Source organism: Schistocerca piceifrons, chromosome 9, assembly GCF_021461385.2.
Source record: "Schistocerca piceifrons isolate TAMUIC-IGC-003096 chromosome 9, iqSchPice1.1, whole genome shotgun sequence".
In the NCBI taxonomy this organism is placed as follows: Eukaryota; Metazoa; Arthropoda; class Insecta; order Orthoptera; family Acrididae; genus Schistocerca; species Schistocerca piceifrons.
This window is the reverse complement of record NC_060146.1, coordinates 117,131,387-117,154,447: the sequence shown is the minus strand read 5'-3', so window position 1 is coordinate 117,154,447 and position 23,061 is coordinate 117,131,387. Positions and strand designations below refer to the sequence as shown.

At 38.0% G+C, this 23,061-nt stretch overlaps 1 protein-coding gene across 1 annotated transcript in view; it reads left to right on the top strand.

The window, feature by feature from the left end:
* The window catches only part of LOC124717110 (V-type proton ATPase catalytic subunit A), a 29,878-nt gene extending 8,386 nt beyond the window's left edge, over positions 1 to 21,492 (top strand). The window contains exons 5-12 of the mRNA XM_047243825.1: positions 935 to 1,072; positions 1,254 to 1,405; positions 2,541 to 2,812; positions 4,914 to 5,040; positions 7,830 to 8,078; positions 13,391 to 13,597; positions 15,763 to 15,952; positions 20,224 to 21,492. Of these exons, the coding sequence (XP_047099781.1) occupies positions 935 to 1,072; positions 1,254 to 1,405; positions 2,541 to 2,812; positions 4,914 to 5,040; positions 7,830 to 8,078; positions 13,391 to 13,597; positions 15,763 to 15,952; positions 20,224 to 20,316 (1,428 nt within the window). The 3' untranslated portion in view covers positions 20,317 to 21,492. The remainder of the gene's footprint in view (positions 1 to 934; positions 1,073 to 1,253; positions 1,406 to 2,540; positions 2,813 to 4,913; positions 5,041 to 7,829; positions 8,079 to 13,390; positions 13,598 to 15,762; positions 15,953 to 20,223) is intronic.
* Positions 21,493 to 23,061: the final 1,569 nt, after the last annotated feature.

Sequence of the window (23,061 nt, the reverse complement as noted above, 5' to 3'; positions counted from 1 at the left end):
GTGAGAGCTCGTAAACATTCAGACAGTATGATATATGGTAGTAACATGCTGTTTGCAAAATATGAGTACTTCCTAAATAGTATCTCTACATGTTTGGTTAAATTGTTACTGTAGTATGGGAAGCATAAATTGCTACTCAGTGCCTTCAGTCATGAGTGGCAGTCTATCCTTTCCATATTGCTGTTAGTCCTTCCTGGACTTTCCCCCACTTAGTGGCTCTTTAGCAAGGAAAGTTTTGCTTCATAGTAGTAAGTTCAGGACAACATGTGAAGGAGTGGAAAATAACTGTTTTGTCCATTTGGAAAACTTTTGATTGAACTGAGATACAGTAGACCTACGTGGCAGAGGGTACTTTTTATTGGTAGATAGCGCAGGGGAAGAAGGACTGCTTATACATTTCTGAGAGAGCTGTTATTTACCTAATTTCATCTGTGCTATCTCTATGGGATAGATGTGGAGAGGGTTGAAGGATATTCATAAGTTTTAACCTGGAGTACAGTTCTTGTGAAATGTTTGACATATTTCGTAAAGTGACTGCAAATTAAGCTATTTCTCTCGAAAGGTTAAACCGCTTGAGAATATTGTAAAATTACGAGGAGATGAAATTGGCATAGCGTCGATACACACGCGAAAAAAACTCTTCCTTGTTTTCAGAGCTGTTAGTTCCTTTGTCAAAGAGGAAAGGGGGGAAACAATTGGCAAAGGAGTCTAAGCAAAGAGTGGAATCCACATATTTTGCGAAGAATGAAAGAAGGCAGAGGTGAAGAAAGAAGTGTGAAGAGTCCAGGATTTTGAGAAAATATGCTGTTGGTTCATTTGAATTGTCAGCTGTATACAAAAATATAGTAGACTATGTGTGGAAATAACATGAATGAAAACACTGAAAAAGGTTTCATTTAATTATATTTAAGGAGTTGAAATCATGATTTTTCAGATTGGGAGCCACATTACTGGTGGTGACCTGTATGGTTTGGTCCATGAAAATACTCTGGTGAAACACAAGTTGCTGCTGCCACCTCGTGCCAAAGGAACTGTCACATACATTGCAGAACCTGGAAATTATACAGTTGATGTGAGTACTGCAGTAGTTCTGCTATTAAACAACATTTAACTTGATAATAGAAACTATTGACATATATACAATGGAGTGAGTAAAGACGGTCACCATATTGTCACACACACACACACACACACACACACACACACACACACACACACACACACAAAATCGTACATGGGATTGTTTGTTTCAGGATATTGTTCTGGAGACAGAGTTTGATGGTGAGAGATCGAAGTTCACCATGCTGCAAGTGTGGCCTGTACGTCAGCCCAGGCCTGTTACAGAAAAGCTGCCAGCCAACTACCCACTCCTTACTGGTCAACGTGTGCTTGACTCTCTATTCCCGTGAGTTAACTATTTTTCACAGTGACATACTGCCCAAAGTAACACCTTTTAAATGTTTAATGTTAATATCACCTCACTACTGAATGAACACCATAGTTACACAAATTGGAAACAGCAGCAGAGACTGTGCCTGCTGGCACGAACAACCTAGCTGTGTCATCTCTCGTTACTGTTATTGCACATTAAAGAAGCAACTGGACCTTTCACCACTAAGGTAAAGGGCTCAACAAACAAACTAACAACTGTGGTACTGTGTTAAGTAACATCTTATCACAGAAAAAGTTGTACTCTGTCCAGACTGAGAATAAAGTTAATAGCGTGCTTGGTTTGATGCCAGATTTTTAAGAGGGAAAGATCTTAATGTGCTAGCCACCTATTTTATTTGTTATGGGGTTATACTGGTGTACGTATGTGTTGCAGTATTCTGGTAATTTCCCTTGAAGATACTTCTAAAATTGTGGATATTAATTTCATCTTGTGCATTAAATGTGTGTGTGTGGGGGGGGGGGGGGTCGTGATCGCACATGAGACAATGAAAGATGAGGTTTCCAGTGAATGCAGAGATGTTCTCCTAAATAAACAGGTACCTTCCTTCATCTTTCTCCTCTGAGATAGTTTGTGACAGTGCAGCGACAATGACCTAAAAAAGCTGTAAAATTTGAAATTTTATAGCTCTTTTTTCGGATTTGTGAGATGCAGGTGTTGTTTTTGCTTTTATTATTTATTTACATTTGATCTGTTCAGTATTTAATTTTATTAATTTAATTTTTTTGTTACTGTATTCAATGGTACCATTGCCAGTATCACTGAATGTGAAAGATGTTTGTTATTAGTTTGGTAATATATTTATGATAACTGAGTGACCTGTTACAGTGTGTTTAGGCAATGTTTATTTTCATAAAGAAAGCATTCAAATCAACGTCCAACCATCCAGGCATTGGTTTTCTGTGGTTTCTCTTAATCATTTCAGATATAAACCCACAATCAATTCCTTTGCCCTTTCTTTCATAACTAGCTAATTCTCTAAGCTCCTGATTATTGACAAAAAGAATTTTTTGGACCTTAAGAAATAATTGCTAAAAAAATTGTAAATGAATGTGATGCTTATAATCACACAATTTTATTTATATTTCAGGTGTGTCCAGGGTGGAACAACGGCTATTCCTGGGGCCTTTGGTTGTGGCAAAACTGTAATTTCACAGTCATTGTCAAAATACTCAAACTCTGATGTAATTATTTACGTAGGTTGTGGGGAGCGAGGTAATGAGATGTCTGAGGTACTCAGGGACTTCCCTGAGTTGTCAGTGGAGATTGATGGTGTGACTGAGTCTATCATGAAGAGAACAGCGCTGGTTGCAAACACGTCTAACATGCCTGTCGCTGCCCGAGAAGCATCTATCTACACAGGTACCTTTCAGTTAGCGAGCTATTAATGCTGTACACTGATAAGTCAAAACATTATGACCACTGCCTGCCACAATGTTCTATACCACCTGCTGGCATTGCAGGCATGTGAAGCAGTACCAAAAGTGCATGAATAGAGCATACATGGACAGGTAATCACCCTAGTAAAGATGTAGGTTGCAAATGCAGAAATCCATGGATATAAGTGACTCTGCCAAAGGACAGATTATTATTGCACAGAGCTTGTGAACTAGTAGCTCGGAAATGGTGAAGCTGGTTGAATATTCACATGCTACTGTCGTGAGCATCTACGGAAAGAGGTAGGAGGACAGTGAAGCTATGATTAGGCTCTAAATGGTTGGACGTCCACAAGTCTTCTCAGAATGTGGGTTTTGGAGATTTGTCTACTCTGTAAAATAAGATAGATGGTGGTCTGTGGCATCTGTCGAAAGAGCACAGTGCTGTTGCATACACAAGCACACCATTCGTCATACATTGTTGAACATGGAGCTCCATTGCAGACCACCCCAATGTGTTTGCATGTTGACCCAACTTCACCATCAATAACGATTTCAGTGGCAAGAGACCATCAGGATTCAATTGTTGATCAGTGGAAATGTCAGCTCCTTGGGTGAATCACATTTTTTGCTACATTAGGTCAGTGGTTGTATCCACAAATGCAGTCATTAAGGTGAACAATGGCTTGAAACATGCAGCATGCCATGGGCATAGGCTGGTGGAAACAGTATTATGCTATGGGAGACATTCTTTTGTGCTTGCATTGGGCCTGTGTGGTAGTATTTGAAGACACACTGACAGCTGCAAACCAACTGAATCTCTTCATGCTTGATGTCTTCCGCAATGTCTTTCAGCAGTATAATTGTCCTTATCTGAGCCAGTACTGTGCTAGAGTCATGCGAGGATTGTAATAGTGAACTCATATTGATGTCTCGGTGACCAAATTCGGCTGGTGTAAATTCTGTGGAACCCATTTGGGTCACTACTGGGCACCACCAGCACCACGTACAAGTCAGCAGCCAATTATTTGCACCAATTACATGGCCCTGTGTGTAGACATCTAATGCCACACATCTCCAAAAGCCTTCCAACAAACTGTTGGACCCCAGTATGCAGAATCAGTGATGTTTTTCTTTCCACAGATGGGCAAATCGGCTATTAAGCAAGTGGTCATAAGACTATTGGCTCATCGGTGTAAATGTAATCTCAAGTTCATATTTCTGTTTGTTTTGATGATGATTAGTTTGTAGGGTGCTCAACTGTGCAGTCATCAGCGCCCGTACAAAGTCCCAATTTTTTCACAGTCCAACCTAGCCACTGTCATGAATGATGATGAAATAATGAGGACAACACAAACACCCAGTCCCAGGGCAGAGTTCCCTGGCCAGGAATGAAACATGGGACCCTGTGATCCAGAGGTAGCAATGCTAACCACTAGACCACGAGCTGCAGATTTGTTTATTTTGAATCATTTACACAGACATCCACTTCATTTAAAGTGAAGAAAATGGTTGTAATTGGTTTCTACACATATATTGGTATTGCATTTCCTGATTAGCTTTTTGAGCCCTGTATAACTGATTAGTGATTGTCACACTGTTGGTATGATTCTGGGTTAAAGGGCTGAAGCAGGGTTGCAACCTAAGGGCATGAAACAGCTTACTCTAGTAGTTAAATACAATAGATTACTACTCCTTACATGAAAGACGTGGATATTGAAGATAGAAATACACTTCTGAATGCACATCATTTCCAAAAATCAGTAGCATAGGATCAACCAGTAGCATTGTGATGGCTTTATGACAAAAAAAGTGTACCTATTGCATCACACTATTACCTTTTTGTTAGTCTCCTACCGAATCTGGGGTCCACCTCTCTGTTCTGTTTATTAATATAGTAATAAGAGAATGTACCAAATGAATGTAATAAAATTAAATAATTCTACACAGTGGAGTCAATGTATACATCTACTGCAAGTTCAATGAGCATTCTTTTGCGTTGCACAAATATGTATTGTGTTGCTCTCAAAATTCTACTGATCTCATAAATACCATACTAGAAAAAAAACATTTTTCTCTCTCCACAGGCATTACACTGTCAGAATATTTCAGAGACATGGGTTACAACGTATCTATGATGGCTGACTCAACATCACGTTGGGCTGAAGCTCTTCGAGAAATCTCAGGTCGATTGGCTGAAATGCCTGCAGACAGGTGAGGTGGAATTGTTTAATGGTTATTCTCTTTAATGTTGGATTTAATTAGAAACTTTTCATAATATCACAACTATGGTATAGGCACCTATTCCACTTGCTCATCACATTTTCTAGTACCTTGTTTGTTTATAACCAGTGGCTGTGAAAGCACCACTTCCTCAGTTGTGGCTCTGTCCGTCATTAAGCCCCTTTCCACATTCATCACTCTACACTTCATGAAAAACATAGGTGGCCCCCTTGATGATTTTATGTAGGGTGCATAGCATATTCAGTTGCTCACTATCTTGGTACAACTGACATCACCATTAAAATGTGAGGTTCATATGTCATTGATAGCAATATGCTAGTTATTATGAAGGATTTTGAAATGTTAACTAGAGGTCACAGGCTATCCTTGTATAATGCTGTGGCTTAGTAATGGTCCTAAGCACATCAAAGAACGGGAACTGAAGTTATGAAAATCCCTTAATTTTGAGTGTGTGAAATGTGGCCATCTTTTTCACCATATCAGAGCACTCACTTTATTTCTCATCTTGTGGCACTGTTAGATAGCAGAAAACTTACCTCTTCTGATCATAGTAAATGAGATGTTGCAAGCATAGACGTTTTCAATTATGTGGTGTGTGCATATCCATTCTGACAATGAGTTTCTGAGCCACATCATGTGGTTTTGGGGCTGGGCAGTGTGTGTTTTATATTCCAAATATGTTCGCTCTTTTTGGTATGTGGTGCCACACTGTCCATTTGTATAACTGAGTTGCAGCTTTAGCATGCTGCGAGGTACCTGTTATTGTGAAAACTATATTTTCTCAACTGCAACACATTCTCCACATGTGTACACATTGGCCAACATAATGTGAAACAGCTTTTGGTATTACTGATTTTCAGACTTTCTTCCTTGGTGGTGCAGGGTATGAATCGTGGTACCCAGTTTCCTGTTTGTACTGATTGACAGTGTGAAGGTTGCCTTTTAAGATTTTCACAAAACATATATTTGACGAGAAGTCATTTTGTTGTTTCTCAAAGTGTTTACCTATAAAACTTATACACTTTTCATGATTTTGGAACAGATCTAGAAATATTTATTCTCACTCCAACGTTCGTACTGCAGAAACATGATTTTAGAAAGGTTAAACACATTAACACACTGCCGAAGGATCCAGAGTTTACTCATGTTTCACATGCCATATGTTACAGATGGATCTCAAGATAACTAGTTTTTTCTACTCTATCTATAGGTGCCCCATTTTCACTACTCCATTTATTTAGTTGTGTATCAACCAGATTGCATGTACTTTTGCTTATTTAGCATTTTGATTGTATTTTGGTGTTTCAAATAGTAACTTTTTTCACCTTGAAGGTCCTCCTGCCTGTAGAGGTGGTCCTATTCAGGAACTGGAAGGACATGAAAAAATCTGAAATACTTTGTGATGTTTTTGATTATTCAGATGTTCCTAGTGAGAATGAAGATGCAGGTGACTGTGTGTATGAATTAGTGCTTTATGGTTCTGAGAACTATTCCATTGACAGTGACACATTTGGACCTGTAAAGAAGCATAAGGTGGCTGCATTTTCAAGTAATTCTGACACTAATGATCCTGTTCTAATGAATGATTTATTTTATCGTAATGTTAGCCTTTTTGAGACACTGCCTGAATCTCGAATGTGTTACGGTGATGAAAATCTTTATTTACGTACTTTCTTTTAGATGAAAGAGAGGAAAAAAAGTTATTAAATGGTGAATCAGGTGAATACAGACAATGGGACAGTAAATCAACTTTTGTTTCTTTCAGATTGATTTCCTTGATTTTTATCGAAGACGTGTGACAAGCCAATTGTTGTTTACTATTGAGCATTAACTATTATTTCAAAGCAGTAGCATCTGATTAACCAAAGAAACAAATGGTTATTTACTTGGAAGGGCTTCATGAATTAACCTCTGTTGTTGATTTTGGTTCATCATGGAACATCCAAACAGTTGATTGCTGCTCAGTTTCTGAATTGTATAAATGTATCAAAGTTTCTTCTCCCGTTATAATGTTGTGTTCATATTTTGCATTTTCTAGGACAAATTTAAGCTTTTCCGTACACAAACTGACGCAAGAATTCTGTTGAGATCATCAGATTGTGTGGAATCCATTGAGAACTGATCTGTTTCAGAACTAAAGATTCACACAAAATCAAATATACTGCAGTTGTCAATACACATTTATCTCACAGTAAGCCATGTGCCAACCCTCTTGAATTATGTTGCACACAGCATCGTTGGTTTTTGGAGGAACAACAGATTTTAGTCGACCTCTACAAAATTTTCACTGACAGCATTAAAGCAATGAAATTCTTTAAACCAATTTTAAACAATCCTCTCTAGAGATGACTGATTACTAAGTGTTAAATGAGTGATGTGTTAAAAAGTGATTTGAGGCATTGATGCCAAGTTAGACCTTTACAAAAATTTTGCCATTTGCCCTCAGTGTTATGATTAATAGGCTACTGCTACTGTGACGGGCATTACAAATTGTAATCACATTAACTCTGATTTTATTTTGAAACAGAATGCATTTATAAGTCGAAAATATGTGCCATTTATGAATGAACTAGCACTTGCCGCGCTCCATAAAATCTATGTATAAAATGATAAGATATGACGAAATTTATGTAATTTATTGGTCACAACAATGCAGAAAATGAAAGTTACAGCAAGAAAAGGGAGTAGACTTAACATATGTTCCGCTTTATGGTTTTGGTACGTGTGTGCCTACAATAATTTATTTTTTTTTGTTCCAGTGGTTACCCTGCCTACTTAGGTGCACGACTTGCAAGTTTCTATGAGCGTGCAGGTCGTGTGAAATGCTTAGGTAACCCAGACCGAGAGGGCTCTGTGAGTATTGTAGGAGCTGTGTCGCCACCTGGTGGAGACTTCTCAGATCCCGTAACAACGGCCACACTGGGTATTGTCCAGGTGTTCTGGGGTCTCGACAAGAAACTTGCCCAGCGAAAGCACTTCCCGTCCATCAACTGGCTCATCTCGTACAGGTATGCTTTTGACAGTGTTTGTAATACTGGTGACATCAGAAGCAGAAATACAGTGCAGCAGTTGATATGCAACCTCTGTGTGTAATCTGACAATGGAAAATCCAGAATGGATTAACATTATAATATGAAATTGAATAGAGTGCTGCTTACCTTATTCAGTAGTTGTTTACGATGCACCAAGGTGATATAGAGGAAGTTGTAAACAATTTGATACAGGATTCTGTTGTGCTCCATTAAGACGAGAGATGACAAATTGGCCTAACCTACAGCGCATGTGCGGTGCATGATATTTTCAGTATTCTCTCGTTCTCTGCTCTGCACAAAAACCATTTGTCCTAGAGAAAAAAATGAATAGGATCTTTTTGTAGGAAATTTAATGTAGTGAAATTTTTTACTTGGATGTGCACTAGGGGCTGTGGTTTTAGAATTATTTTTAAAAAACTTACAGAAGTGACCTTCAAATGCACCTCTATTCTCTCTCTCACCTCCTATCAATCAGAATTTTTATTATATCGCTAATGTCCCTCCTTTCTACCTCTACAAAAATTTGCAACTACACAAATAATTCCCATGTTAGACTTTCTTTTGTTCTTCGTTCACTATAGTTGAATTCTTTTATCTTGGCGGCTCACGCATGCCCGCCCAGACGCGGGAGAGTGCTGCGTTGCCAGTTGCACACGACGCACGCGCCAATAGAATCAGCGCCATAGTATAGCTAGTTTGCAAGCTTACGTTTAGGGGGGAGCGCGCATTTCATGAAGTAAAGCCACCACTGTCGCATTAACCCTTTAGCTGTTACAAAGACGTGCTCCCTGCATTCCGCGATTTTGTCACTGCACTGCTCGCCTGTGCAGACACATGGTGTTCCCACTGCTTTGACACACTTATCATTCGATTCCACAAAAACTATTTGGCCCAAAAATTAGATTTTTACATGTCTTCTTGACTGATACCTTCCCCCCATAAATGACTTAATTTTGTTTCGATGTTCAACCGCAGTTATTATGCAGCATTAAATGTAGTAAACCATTGCACGAAATTTTGAAGAGTTTGCAGAGGTAGAAGTCCATAGCGTATACTTTCCATATGGTCGATTTTAGTTGCCACAATGTTGAGAATGAAATGTGGACAAGATACCTAAATTTCATATAAAATTGACTGTATAACAATATCTCATTTAAGTACTACATAGGTGTCATACGTAATATTGAGAAATGTTCCCGTCTTTCGCGACTGTAACAAAAGTTTTATTTACACTGAGCACGTTTGGCTTTATTTTAAAGTACTTCAATGAATCAAAAGGAAGTAGACAAAATACATTAAACAAAACTGTGGACTTACAAAAACATTAGGACTTGAATATACCGTCTATCAGTGAAGTGCTCTGAGCTATGTCAAATATAATTTTTGTGTGTGGCACACACAAACATCATTTATTTGCTAAAACACTGATCAGCCAACACAAACGTTGAATATTGTGTTACCGCAGCACAAAACTACGAAAGGTGACTTGACAATGGAAGAGACAAAATACTGTCCACTGAAGATGCTTCAAAAGAGAGAAACGCGTCTGGTCTAAATAAGTCGCTTATTACAGTTGCAGAAGAGGAATATATTTCAGTACCATAGGTGAAACTGCGACTGTGGAACAGAAACAAGAAAGAGAACATCAGTACCATTGTGTATGTGCCATACCTTTCATTGATTGAAGTGCTTTAAAATAAAGCCAAACGCGTCCGGTGTAAATAAAACTTTTATTACAGTCGCGAAAGACGGAATATTTCTCAATATTACATATGACACCTATGTGGTACTTAAATTAAATGAGATATTGTTATACAGTAAATTTTATATGAAATTTAGGTATCTTGTCCACATTTCATTCTCAACATTGTGGCAACTAAAATCGACCATATGGAAAGTATACGCTATGGACTTCTACATCTGCAAACTCTTCAAAATTTCGTGCAATGGTTTACTACATTTAATGCTGCATAATAACTGCGTTGAACATCGAAACAAAATTAAGTCATTTATGGGGGGAAGGTATCAGTCAAGAAGACATGTAAAAATCTAATTTTTGGGCCAAATAGTTTTTGTGAAATCGAATGATAAGTGTGTCAAAGCAGTGGGAACACCATGTGTCTGCACAGGCGAGCAGTGCAGTGATGACAAAATTGCGCACAGTGCAGAATGCGGGGAGCACGTGTCTGCAGCAGCGAAAGGGTTAATGAAGAGACAAAGCACTAGAAATTTCAAAAAATTGCATTCAAACGAATATAATTCATGAAGTAAGGCACTTCAATATTGTTTTTAAATAATTAAAATATTAAGTTCCACACAAGGTTTGAACTCGTAACCTTTCACATAGAAGTCCAACACCTTAACGCAGATCGTCTGCCTATAGAACACAGTGAGGAGTCTAACACGTTATGCAAAATACTGACAAACACTTTTGGTATGACTATGAATTACTCACGCTTTGTCGAAGTACAATAGGAAATAAACAATTACCGCTCTTCTTTAGTGCGAAAAAGCGGTTCGTGAGATTGATACAAACACCTTTCCTTCCTATTGCCTGAATTAGGAGTCTTATTGCTTGTTTGGTTTAATTAATTAATAGAATATGAAGCAATTGGTATAAAGAACGCTTTTTCCAAACTTTCTATAAAAGAAAGTCTGCTATCAAGACATTGCTTTTGTTCTATTACTTAATTTATGACTGAACGTTTCTAATACTGAAGACACTCGTCCATGCTATGCACTGCAGTCGAGATCTGGCAACGCCGTTCTCTGTTCATTGGCTGACTGTGTTTTGTGACGTCAGATGCGCAGAACGAACCTAAACTCGGCCGCCAACATAAATGACGCGCACTTTAGTATTTCAGGCCTTCAGCTTAGCTGTGAACTTACAAATTGTAAAGCTGACTTCTGTGTAATTTTTACTACACAGTTTTCTAAATTTTTAACAGCATTAAATTAACAAGTAAATTATTCTGTCCGCCTGGCGTTCTTACTGTGAGACTACTGTGCCTGTGAGGACTAAGTTATCAAATCAAAAATGTAAATAGATTTTGCGTAACATTCACAAAAGTCTTTTTTCTTAAATCCCTCACGAGAAAGTTTAAATCAATGAAGACCAAAAAAGGTCAAATTGTCATGTAGATCAAAATTTTTGTGCACTGGTAGGAGGGAGTGGTATGAACAAAATACTAAAAATCCTGATCATTGGAGAAAGGAAAGGGGGTGCGGGGGGTGAGTGAGTGAATGAATGAATGAATGAGTGGGTGGGTGTACCTTTGCAGGTCACTTTTGTATGTTTTTTCTTGAATAAGTCAAAAACTGTGGCCCATAGTGATAATACCTCAATACAAAATCAAACTACTTTAAATTTCTAACAAGAAAAGTGTAATCCATTTTTTTCTCTGCAACCAATTTAGCTGAGTGAGAGAGGAAGTTGAAAATTTCACGTATTGTGCATGTGCTGTAGCCTAGATAGTTTATGTACACCATTTTGAGATGGTCTCCTGTCTTGATGGACCATAAGTGTACCCTAGTAAATTGCTCATACCAACTTTTTCTAGGCCACTGTAAGACATTTAAGTCAGCATTTACGCCCTGTAGAAGATGCATTGAGTGAGTGGCTGATAGGTACACTAAGAGTAGGCTATAACAACTAATTTTATTCATAATTAAGTAACTAATTAAGTAATTCTTGTGGAAAGTGATAGCACAATAATCCATGCTATGAAATTGTACATGAAGTAGGACGTACGGCAACAGATCTTGGCAAAAGTAAAACAGAAAATTCAATTAAAATAATGTGTAAAGAACATGCTACATTTTACATTTAGCCGTTATCAACCACTTTGCAATTATCATTACCATAATTCAGTTCTCTTTAATTTGTTTATATATCTTGCCTTGGTGTCTTGTATCCTGAAATAAGTAAACATCTAAAATTGTTGTAGAATGATTGTGCAACTTTATTTGTAACAGCAACTGAAGTTTTACAGAAAGGAAACTTTAGGTACAATTTGTTCCAGAACATACTTGTTAAGATATATATAATGTTCCTATTATACTCAGAGGTAACAAAAGTCATAGGACACCTTCTAATATCATGTCAGACCTCCATTTGCATGGCATAGTGCAGCAACTCGACAATGCATGGACTTACCAAGTTGTTGCAAGTCCCCCCAAATATTGAGCCATGCTGCCTAATTGTGAAAGTGTTCCCAATGCACAATGTTGTGCATGAACTAACCTCCTGATTATATCCCGTAAAGGTTTGATGGGAGTGGGTGATCAGGTGGCCAAATCATTTGTTCGAATTGTCCAGAATGTCCTTCAAACCATTGCGAACCATTGTGGTTCAGTGACAGTGTTTAGGAGCATGAAGTCCATGAATGGCTGCGAATGGTCTCATAGTAGCTGAACATAACCATTTCTAGTCAATGTTCGATTCAGTTGGACCAGAGGATCCAGTCCACTCTTTGTAAACATAGCTCACACCATTATGGAACCACCATCAGCTTGCACAATGCCTAGTTGACAACTTAAGTCCATAGCTTCATAGGGTCTGGGCCACATTCAGATCCCACCGTCTGCTCTTACCAACTGGAATGGGACTCGTGTGAACAGGCTACTGTTTTCCAGTCGTCTGGGGTCCAGCTGATAGTCACAAGGCCAGTAAAGAAGGTGCAGGCAATTTTGTGCTGTTAACAAAGGCACTCATCGGTTGTCTGCTGCTGTAGGCCATTAACACCAGATTTTGCTACACTGCCCTAACAGATATGTTCATCATATGGCGCACATTGATCCCCCCCCCCCTTCCCCCCCCCCCCCCCCTGCCCCACCCATGCAGTGTTGCTTGTCTGTTAGCATTGACAACTATGCAAACGCTCCTGGCTCTCAATCATTAAGTGATAAGTGAAGGCAATCAGGTACTGCACTGTCCTCGATGAGAGGTAATGCCTGAAATTAGGTATTCTCAGCACACTCTAGATGCTGTAGATATCGAAATATTAAATTCCCTAATGATTTCAGAAATGGAATGTCCCATGCATCTAGCTCCAACTACCATCCTACGTTTTGTGTCTGTTAATTCCTGTTGTGCGGCCATAACCATGATGGAAACCTTTTCACGTGAGTCACCTGAGTACAAATGATAGTAGCATCAATGCACTGCCCTTTTATACCTCTTGTATGCAATACAACCACCATATGTACAGCTGATTTCTGTCAGCTCAGTGTGTATCTCTCAATTGCATTTTTCGATCTGTAGCTTAGTCACATATTTATTTTAACAGTAAATACATGCGTGCTCTGGATGACTTCTACGACAAGAACTTCCCTGAGTTTGTGCCATTGCGTACAAAGGTGAAAGAGATTCTACAAGAGGAAGAAGATCTGTCTGAAATTGTACAACTGGTTGGTAAAGCATCCTTGGCAGAAACTGACAAGATTACACTTGAGGTGGCCAAACTATTGAAGGATGACTTCTTGCAGCAGAACAGGTTGGTTGCTACTATAGATAGGGCTTTAAAAAAACTTTTCAGTTTTGTGTTTCATAGTTCTCTCAAAATGACTTAAGTTTTCCAGTATTTCATTCTGTTTCCTATTAGCTGTGTACACAAGACATTTGTCTGCAGTTTTCCATTTTCCGTGGGTCCTGATTTGTTTTGTACTGAATTTAGGAACAAAACCGATTGGTGGTGCTGCCTTAGAGGTAACACAGCATCCATATTGTTAATGATTTTGTAAGATTATTTACTCGAGCCTTATTTCACACAAATGGTATCATAACCAGTTTGGGCCTGTCAGTCATCATCAGACGATCTAAATGTATTACAAAGTAATTTATCAAAGTCTGGCTGGGAAAGGAGCATCTCCTGCCATGGTCAGTTGTAGTTTGATGAGTTACTATGTAACATTCACATTGTCTGATGGCTTGTAAACAAGTCAAAACTGGTAATGATACAATTTGTGTGACCTGAAGCTGAAGTGTCTAATTTAAGTGCAAACTGATTGTACTAAGTACAGGAAATATATTTGCAGCTGTGAATGTGGACTACCATCAGCTATTTGATGGAATGACGACAATGAAAATTTGTGCCCAATAGGGACTCGAACCCAGATTTCCCACTTATTGCAAGCTGTTACCTTACCATTAGGCATGACTCACGGCGAGATCCAAACATCTCTGTCATCAACCACGTGTCTACATCATGCATGTATATCTGAAGGAATTTACATCAGAATTTGCATTAACACACACACACACTGCAAGTGTATGAAGAGTCTTCTGTTCTGTCTATAGACAGTGTGTTAGTAGTAAATATAGGTATATCCTCTAGTGGCTTCATACATGACCTCAGAAACTAGCCCAGGATACTACCCTCCTGAAGGGAATGTACCGTCCAAAGAGGAGTACTGTGACTAGTGCCCATGGGAATTCATATCAAGACAGTGTTGTTAAACCTTTCAGCACTGTGCCTGTGCGCCGTATGGGAAAGCATCTGCTTAGTGTGTCACAGACTCTGTTTAAGCACATAAAATGGAGATAGTCCCTTGTTTTGTTGCTAAAAGGGCTCTCTTAGTGGTGGTGCAAGAAGAGTCATTTGTTATTTGTTTGTGAATGTTTATGCGGTAGGAATGGTTTGTAAGGACCTGACAAAGGCAGAGATTTTGGGTGCTTTATATGGAGATCCAGGATCAAAAACAAAGGTGCTGACAGAAGATTCATGCTTTCTAGAAGAAAGTATGAAGGATGAATCACTCACACACATGTTTCAGTTGCCTGTAAAGTGTGTTCATTTTCATGATTTGTGTGAGAGCAATGTTTATTCTTCATTTCCACTTGGGACTTCGCAGTACTGATGTAAACAGTGTTTCTCTATTCAGACAATGGTTCAGACCATCAGTTACAATCTGTTGCAACAAAGAAACTTAAAGGCAATCTCCATATGGCATAAATTGTCTGCATTAAAGTTACATGAAATATTATTTTGCATATATGCATCCTCTAGTTGCCTAAACTTGGTGATTATTGGTCCACACTCGTATCGGGAGTCAGGATTTGTAAGTAAATTTGGGACTTAAACATTTTGGCTGTATTGTTCATTCGCTTTTGCATCACACAGGATTACTTTACCACAAGTAACTACATTAAAACCGTATAAAATATTCAGCTGCATTTACATACTGTTACACATTCCTGTACTAGTTTTGCAAATGCAGGCAAATGTAATTGTACCACCATTTTCATGTGTTTCTTGTTCATAAATTGTGTATTTGAAATTTTTATTTTGAAATACTCATTTCCTGTAACTGACACACTTTTCACTTTTAAATGGTGCAAGAGTAATGTTCCTATTGTGTTTCTGTTGGTTTCAGTGTTGTTGATGACAGTTGTCTTGATTGTTTTCACTGCTTTCTTGAAAATATTTATTGAAACTATTCTTTAAATTTATTCTTTATTTCATTTTCTCAGCTGCATGTTTATTTCATACAATCGTGCCACTGAGACATTGAAATAAAGAATAAATTTAAACAGTATTGTAAATCACACTCACCTTATTAATATAAAGAAGGATGCTAATGACCATAAATTGTAGTAATAAAATCAGATGTCTGTTAAGTGTTGGGTAAAAGATTAAAAGCAACACCATATTTTTTTCAGTTACTCACCATATGATCGTTTCTGCCCATTCTACAAGACAGTAGGCATGTTGAAAAACATGATTGCTTTCTATGACATGTCTCGGCATGCAGTTGAATCTACTGCTCAGAGTGAGAACAAGATCACTTGGAATGTTATCAGAGATTCTATGGGCAACATTCTGTATCAGCTTTCATCTATGAAATTCAAGGTAAAATAACTTATTTTAATTGGGCTGAGACTTATAGGTCTGGCAAATTAGATACAAAGAAAAATGCTTAACATGAAAATAATTTTGTAGTGCTGACAAAACATCGTGTAATTCCACTTTTTTTTCTTGTAACATGAAATGAAAGTAGTTAAACATGAAAGGATTGCATTTGTTGGACAAACAAATATGCCTGTTTCCTGCAGTTGCAATGTCACTTAGACTTGTGAGACACTGCACAATAATATATTTTTGCCCAGAAACAATAATATGTGCTATCTATAATATACAGATTGCGCAGAATGTGCGTATTGGTGTAAATAAAGGTGAGACATTTCTTTTAACATAAAAAAATTTCAGTGCTCTCAGTGTGGGATAAAAGATTTTACACTGTGTATACTATTAATGTATTCACAACCAACAATTTGTTTACAAAAGTTTTTGTGAACATTGTATGTGTTCAGTGAAGAGTGGTGCTTCCATCCCATAAAATACAACTATTGGCTTGTTGCAGAGAAATTGATTGCAAAACATTGTTACCCATCTGTTTTAAATTTAGGTCATTATGGAAATAACATTGGAATTACATTTCATTTCCTTGTACACTCCCCCCTCCCTCCCCCCTGCCCCCCCCCCCCCTCTAGTGGTAATTTTATTGGCATTATATTCTTTCCTAGTTTAATACGAGAGCTTCCCCAGCCATCAATATCACTAGAAATTAACACAAGTGTGAATGCTAGAATGTTAGGATATAAGAACAGATGCTAAATGCATGTATTGACTATGTAATCATCTTGTCATTGTGCTTCCTTAGATTTGCTGATCTGTTAAAATATGAGGTGTGTTCAGGGGGAGGGGGGAAGGCTTTTTTTTCCCCCTCAACTGCATCAATGTAATCCTCTTCAAAATAGTCACTGTAGACAAAGTACACACTCTTTTCAATCCCAGAAACATTTATGGAACTCAGTCTCAAGCATAGCTTTTAGCTCCATCAGTGATGCGTTCTTGATATCGTCTATGTTTTTGAAACAGTGGCACTCTAAAGTTTTGTTTCTGTACGGAGACAGAAAAGCCACATATAAATAGTAATTCTTAGTGATTGTTCGACCTTGTGGCAAGTATTTGTTTTGAACTATGCCATAAAAAACAAAGAACAAAGCTAGCACAAGTTCCACATTTGACCACACTCATTGAGCTTCCACCTAGCCAGCTGAGCCTTAGTTTTGGCATTTTATTCTCAGGCTGATTTCCTGACACACTTTAGTAGTTCTGCATTGTCACTGACTTCAGTGACTCATGAGCATCTTACATTCGCTGCTGTTCTTGTATGAAATTCAACAGTTTTCAAACAAATTTTGCTGTCTGCATCTACATCCATACTCTGCAAGCCACCTGACGGTGTGTGGTGGAGGGTACTTTGAGTACATCTGTCATATTTCATACCAGTCATCCGAAAAAAAATTGTGGTTTGGGCTAATTTCATTGACTTCTTTGATAGTGATTCGGCGATCATTCATAATCATTTCATTCTCTTTTACTAAGATTTCATCGGTCGATGAATTGGTGAGGTGTATAGGGCACTTTCTGCCCTTAATTATTTAAAGGCCTTCTTCAAAATGCTTTAGTACTTGTAAATTCTTGTTTTATCCAGTGGAGTCATCAAAAGCAATATTTAAGACTTCTAAAACTTGGCTGTGGTTTGTTCTGTTCTTATAGCAAAATTAAATATGAATTCTCTGTTCCATTTCTATACGAAGTAAGTAGTTGTCAGTGCTAGTAAAACATATGTAACCTTTTTGATAGCTGACACCAGACTAAGTATTAAATATGGCTAACATAGTGTACATACTTATAAGACATGTTTACCAACACAGCAATGAAATAAGTTCACAAGTCAAACTTACACAGCATGTGAAATTACAACATTCTTGTTACTTTTTGAACATACCAATTGAAATTTTAAAGGTGTTGACACATTTGAGATGGTGCTAGACTCTGACTCAGTTGAAACAGTTAACATAGTGACAAAATGAGTTACTCATAAGAATAGAATCACCTTCATTGTAATCACTTAGAAACATTACCACTTTACACTTTTTTTACAGGTTTAATGATGTCATTCACTGCAGTCTTCCTTGGGACCATGAAACAGTCATCATGATTGTTTTCACTAGAAACATATGAATAATCACTTCAATAATCTTCAAAAGTATTCCAGATTCCTTCATCTTTTTCCATTTTCTCAGTGGAACCTTCTGTAAAAGCAGAAGAAACTTAAAGATGCTGACAGTAACTATTTGAAATATCAAAATACAGTTAAGATGGTGGATAAACAAAATAATAATATTAGGAAAAGCATAGATTGGTACTCACCATAAAGTTGACATCGTGAATTGGAAACAGAACAATGAAAAGTCTTTTCGTTGTGCCTGTGTGCAACTCAGTGTGTCATCTTTACAGTAAATGGCAATCTATCCTTTTCCGAATATTGTTGACATTCCCATTGTCTAAATAAGCAGAAGGTACATGAAGGCCATCAAGAAAATACATTGACCACTGGTGTCCATGAAGCCATCTTGGCACAGTGATTCACACAACTGCACGGATTACCCTGACATGCCTCCCTCCTCGTTCCAAGTTCTCACTGCTGCCCCAGTCTACTTTAAATCCCCCCATACACATGAACAGCATTTCCGAGGCTCTCTGTGTTCCGGAATAGCATCTCAGCATTTAATGTAAGTGAGCGATCCAGCCCGAAACCCAGGTGCAGGTACTTACACAAATGAAATTACACAATTTCAGAGACTCTGATGCCCCATTTACGTTTGATACTGAGGTGCTATTCCAGAACTTGGAGAGCCTTGGCGGTTCTGTTCATGTGTAAGGGGAAATGTAAAGTAGACTGGGGCGGCAGTGAGAATTTGGATCGAGGTGGGAGGCATGTCAGGGTAATATGTGCAGTTGTGTGAACTGCTATGCCAAGGTGGATTAGTGGTTAATGCACCTATGTGTGTTTGAAACCAGTAAAAGTCTCTGTAACTGCCATTTCATTTGCAGCTGATTATGTATTGCGATTGCCTGTGTGGTTCTGTGTTTCAAATTTATTTGCAATAATAGATCTCCAAAGATGTAGTAGCTTCATGTGGCCATCACTTTCCTGTACTTTATGTAGTCAGGGGAAAACACCTGAAAAATGTTGGTTTGTTGAGATGATGTATCAATTGATGGACAAAAGCCAGGCTCAAATCACTCGGCTGACTTTTACTTTCTAGGTCTCATCAGTTGACAGGCTTCATATTAGTCACATGCTTGTCATTGCTGTGTTTATATGCAGTTTCCTAAGTTGTGAACTCTTGGTGCCAGAAAATTAAATTGTGGAGAACTCAGCAAATTGTTTTGAAAGAAAACTTTATGGCATAGTATTCTTAATAATGAATAAGAAAAATATGAGAATGTGTTTAATGTTGTCGGTATATTAGACTGTTCTGTAATATTTGCTAATATATTCTTCAGTCAGCTGATTGTATTAGCAATCTATAAGGGTTTCATTACATAAGGAGTGGAAACAAAGATTCAGATTCCTTCCGTTGCATTTTTTCATTTGAAATCTTAAGCTTTTTTTATGCAAAACTGTCATCAGATAAATTTCCTGTACTGCCTTTGTTTCGTGGTCTTGTGGTTTCTCTCTGTACCTACTTACTGGGAGGCTGCAGAATGCAATTAAGTGCTAACCTAATCTTTTTGTGGCTAGAAGGTGCAGAATATGATCAACTGGACCCCATGAATCTAGATGAGAGATGTTTGTGGAAAATAAATCTTGGAAGTTGCAGAAGTTCCTGTAATATACTTAGGAGGTACCAAGAAGTATATTGTACACACAAATCATTCCTGCACCACCAACCCTCCCCCTCCCCACATAATTAAATTTAATCACAGTGCCATAGTGGAGGACAAGTTCTGCTTACCACATGCTGAAACTGGATTGCCTCTCCAGAAACTTTTGATGAAGTGGCAGAGATTCTCTTTCTTCTGCTGTCAGTTTGTATTCCAGTTTTGCTGGTTGGTAGACAGATATTTTTCCTCCATTACTATAGTTTTTCAGAAATACGTTCCACAGTTTTACAGCTTGTCATTTTCCACTTAGTTAAATCGCGATTGTGCTGGTGCCCACTGTGTGTGTTCTATAGTGTATGATGATTTTTACCTACCATCGTGGTACAGTATGGAAGTAAATTTGTGTACACACATAATGAGTGTTTCATTTAAATTTTCAGGACCCAGTTAAGGATGGAGAAGCGAAGATCAAGGCAGACTTTGAGCAACTTCACGAAGACATTCAGCAGTCCTTCAGGAACCTGGAGGATTAAAGTGGTAGCTGCCTGCAATTCACTTGGTGCAGTTGTCTCCTTCGGTAGCCTCTCTAGGACTGCCAAGTGGCATGGTTGCTCAACATCTAAGCATTCCTTTGCCCCATAAGAACTACAGCAGATGGAATTTCAGTTTGACTGGTTTCATTGGTGCTAAGGTTATGTTGTGCCCATTTCTGCTTCTCACATTCCAGCAGAGAAGAATTTACTTCCATTTTCTTTCGTTTTCCTTCTTCCTGCTTTTAAGTGTCAGTATGGAGGTAACATAAATTATAAATCCCATTTAACTGTGTGTGCTGCAGTCCTGTAAATTTATTTGCCCCTCTAAATCCCTTCTGTGTGTAACATGAGATTGCCATCTGTATGTATGTATGTACACACCATACTGCAGTATTTGAAATCAGTTAGAAGATAAATCACATCACTTACTCATTGTTTCACATAGCATGCGTGCAAACTGCCATCAATTTTCGTATTTATTTGAATAGTTCTCACATTTGCAGTGTTGCAGATTCTTTTAATTATTATCCCATTGAGACTGAGTCAATCCTGCAGTTGTAACTCATATTTACACACACATTTAAGTGTTACAAAAATAAAGAAAAATAATTGTTGTATATTGAAAGTACAAGGAACAAAGTTGCATTTAAAATTGTTAATGTATTTTATATTTCTCCATAGACACAAAGTTAATTCAGTTGGCTTAATGGAGATGTGTGTAAACCTGACATAGCAGTTTGTGCACAAAGTGTGTATATGTGAAGTGGAGATGGTTTCTAATTTGCTGATTGATTGCCAGTATTAATTTAAACAACTGTAGTTGTGGGATGTAGTGGGAAGATATTTTTTCCATAAAATTGGTGGATGTATGTGTCAGATATTGGTTGCATGTGTAAAAATAGTGATCCCAGTAACTGTAAAGCTTTAGAATAGCAGGGTACAGTTACTGACTGTATAGTTGTACAGGTGTTGTTACTTTTAAGAATTTATTGACACAAAGGTGAAAGTCTATTATTGTATTGTAATGTTTATAGCATTTAAGGTTTAAAAAATCCTATTTCTGTGTATAAATGTTACCATTCCTCACGAAACATAACTGTGTAGAAATACGGTCAACTTCATGTTCATTTGCATTTCACTGTTGTCACATGAATAAATTATCCAACATGATCACAACTAGTTTCTCTCTCTTGTAATACCACCCATTTTGCTCAAATTGGAGCCTGCCAAGTCTTAAAATCTGCCATGAATGCAGGATTCAGCTGTAGTTTATTACTTCAGTCATCTTCTCATTCAGGATGGTGTGGAATGAAGTATTTGTTTGGAGTTGTGGCTTTTCAAACTGATATCGTAAGTTTGTGTTTAGAAACTTTTCCATATGTTTTAATTCTGAGCAAACACAGAAAACATAAAGGACATGGGGAAATCACTAAAGAGGTACAAAATATAAGCTTGGAAGAAAAAATCCACTTGAAATTATTAAATTTCTATGTTCATTATTAACATTCATAATACTTACATGAGGGGTTAGGGCTCTTGGACCTAGATAGAAACAGTTAAGGATGTGTCACTCTGGCCTGCTTGCGCACCAGCTGCTTAACAAGTACACTAACAGCAGTACTGTCAGATGAATCAATAGGCATGCTTAGGAAATAGAAAATGGAAAGGAGAGAAAAATGCAGCTGCAGGGAGAACTCTGCATCAGAGAAAGAGGGTACTGTTTAAGGGTATAAGACTTATCACTATCAAATTTTCGACATACGTCTTTCAGTTCCAAAGCAAAACTCTCTCTTGGTATGAGTGAAGATTTCATTCCACTGTAAGTTTAACAAACTGATTATTGTAATAGCTTTATATGGCTAGGAAGAGCATAATCATTTGCCCCCCCCTCCCCCCCCCCCCCCCCAAAAAAAAATAGTTTCAGAGCTCCTCAAATTGTTTGTATATTCGAACCACAATGCCTCAACAAGTTGAGGGTCTTCTGCTTACACTCTATTTTTCAGACTTAAGCAGTTACTTGGTAGCTGTTTTCATGCAGTGAAACCCCCTTCCAAAATGTTAGCTTTTCCCTGCAGCACAATTTTCAAGCTCTGCACAGGATACTGAAGTGAGGATATTTTATTTTCTTTTTCTTCTGGAACACTCCCTTCCGATCCGTCTTTGTATTGTAATAATACAATTTCTCTTTGTGAGATAAGTAACATGTTGATGTTTCAAAGTAAGAGAGGCTTGAAACCTCTGAATAATAATGAAAGCCCATTGTTTCTTTTCATAAACATTGCTACCGTATTTCATCAACGTAGATCTGTATTTGCTCTGTGTATCACTGCAACCACTGCTGTATAATGATTACACCACTTTTTTTTCAAAAAATCTTGAGTAAACAACTCTAATCAAAGAATCCGCAGCTCATGGTCTCGCGGTAGCATTCTTGCTTCCCGAGCACGGGGTCCTGCATTCAATTCCCGACGGGGTCAGGGATTTTCACCTGTCTCAGGATGACTGGGTGGTGGTGTGTCGTCTTCTTCACCACCATCATCATCATCATCATCATCATCATCATCATCATTCATTCCCATTACGGTCAGAGGAAGACAATGGCAAACCACCTCTGCTAGGACTTTGCCTAGTACGGCGGTGTGGGTCTCTCGCATCATCTCCTATACACTGTCATAGATTATGGGACAATCATCATCATCATCATCATCATCATCATCAATATCATCAATCAATCAATCAATCAAT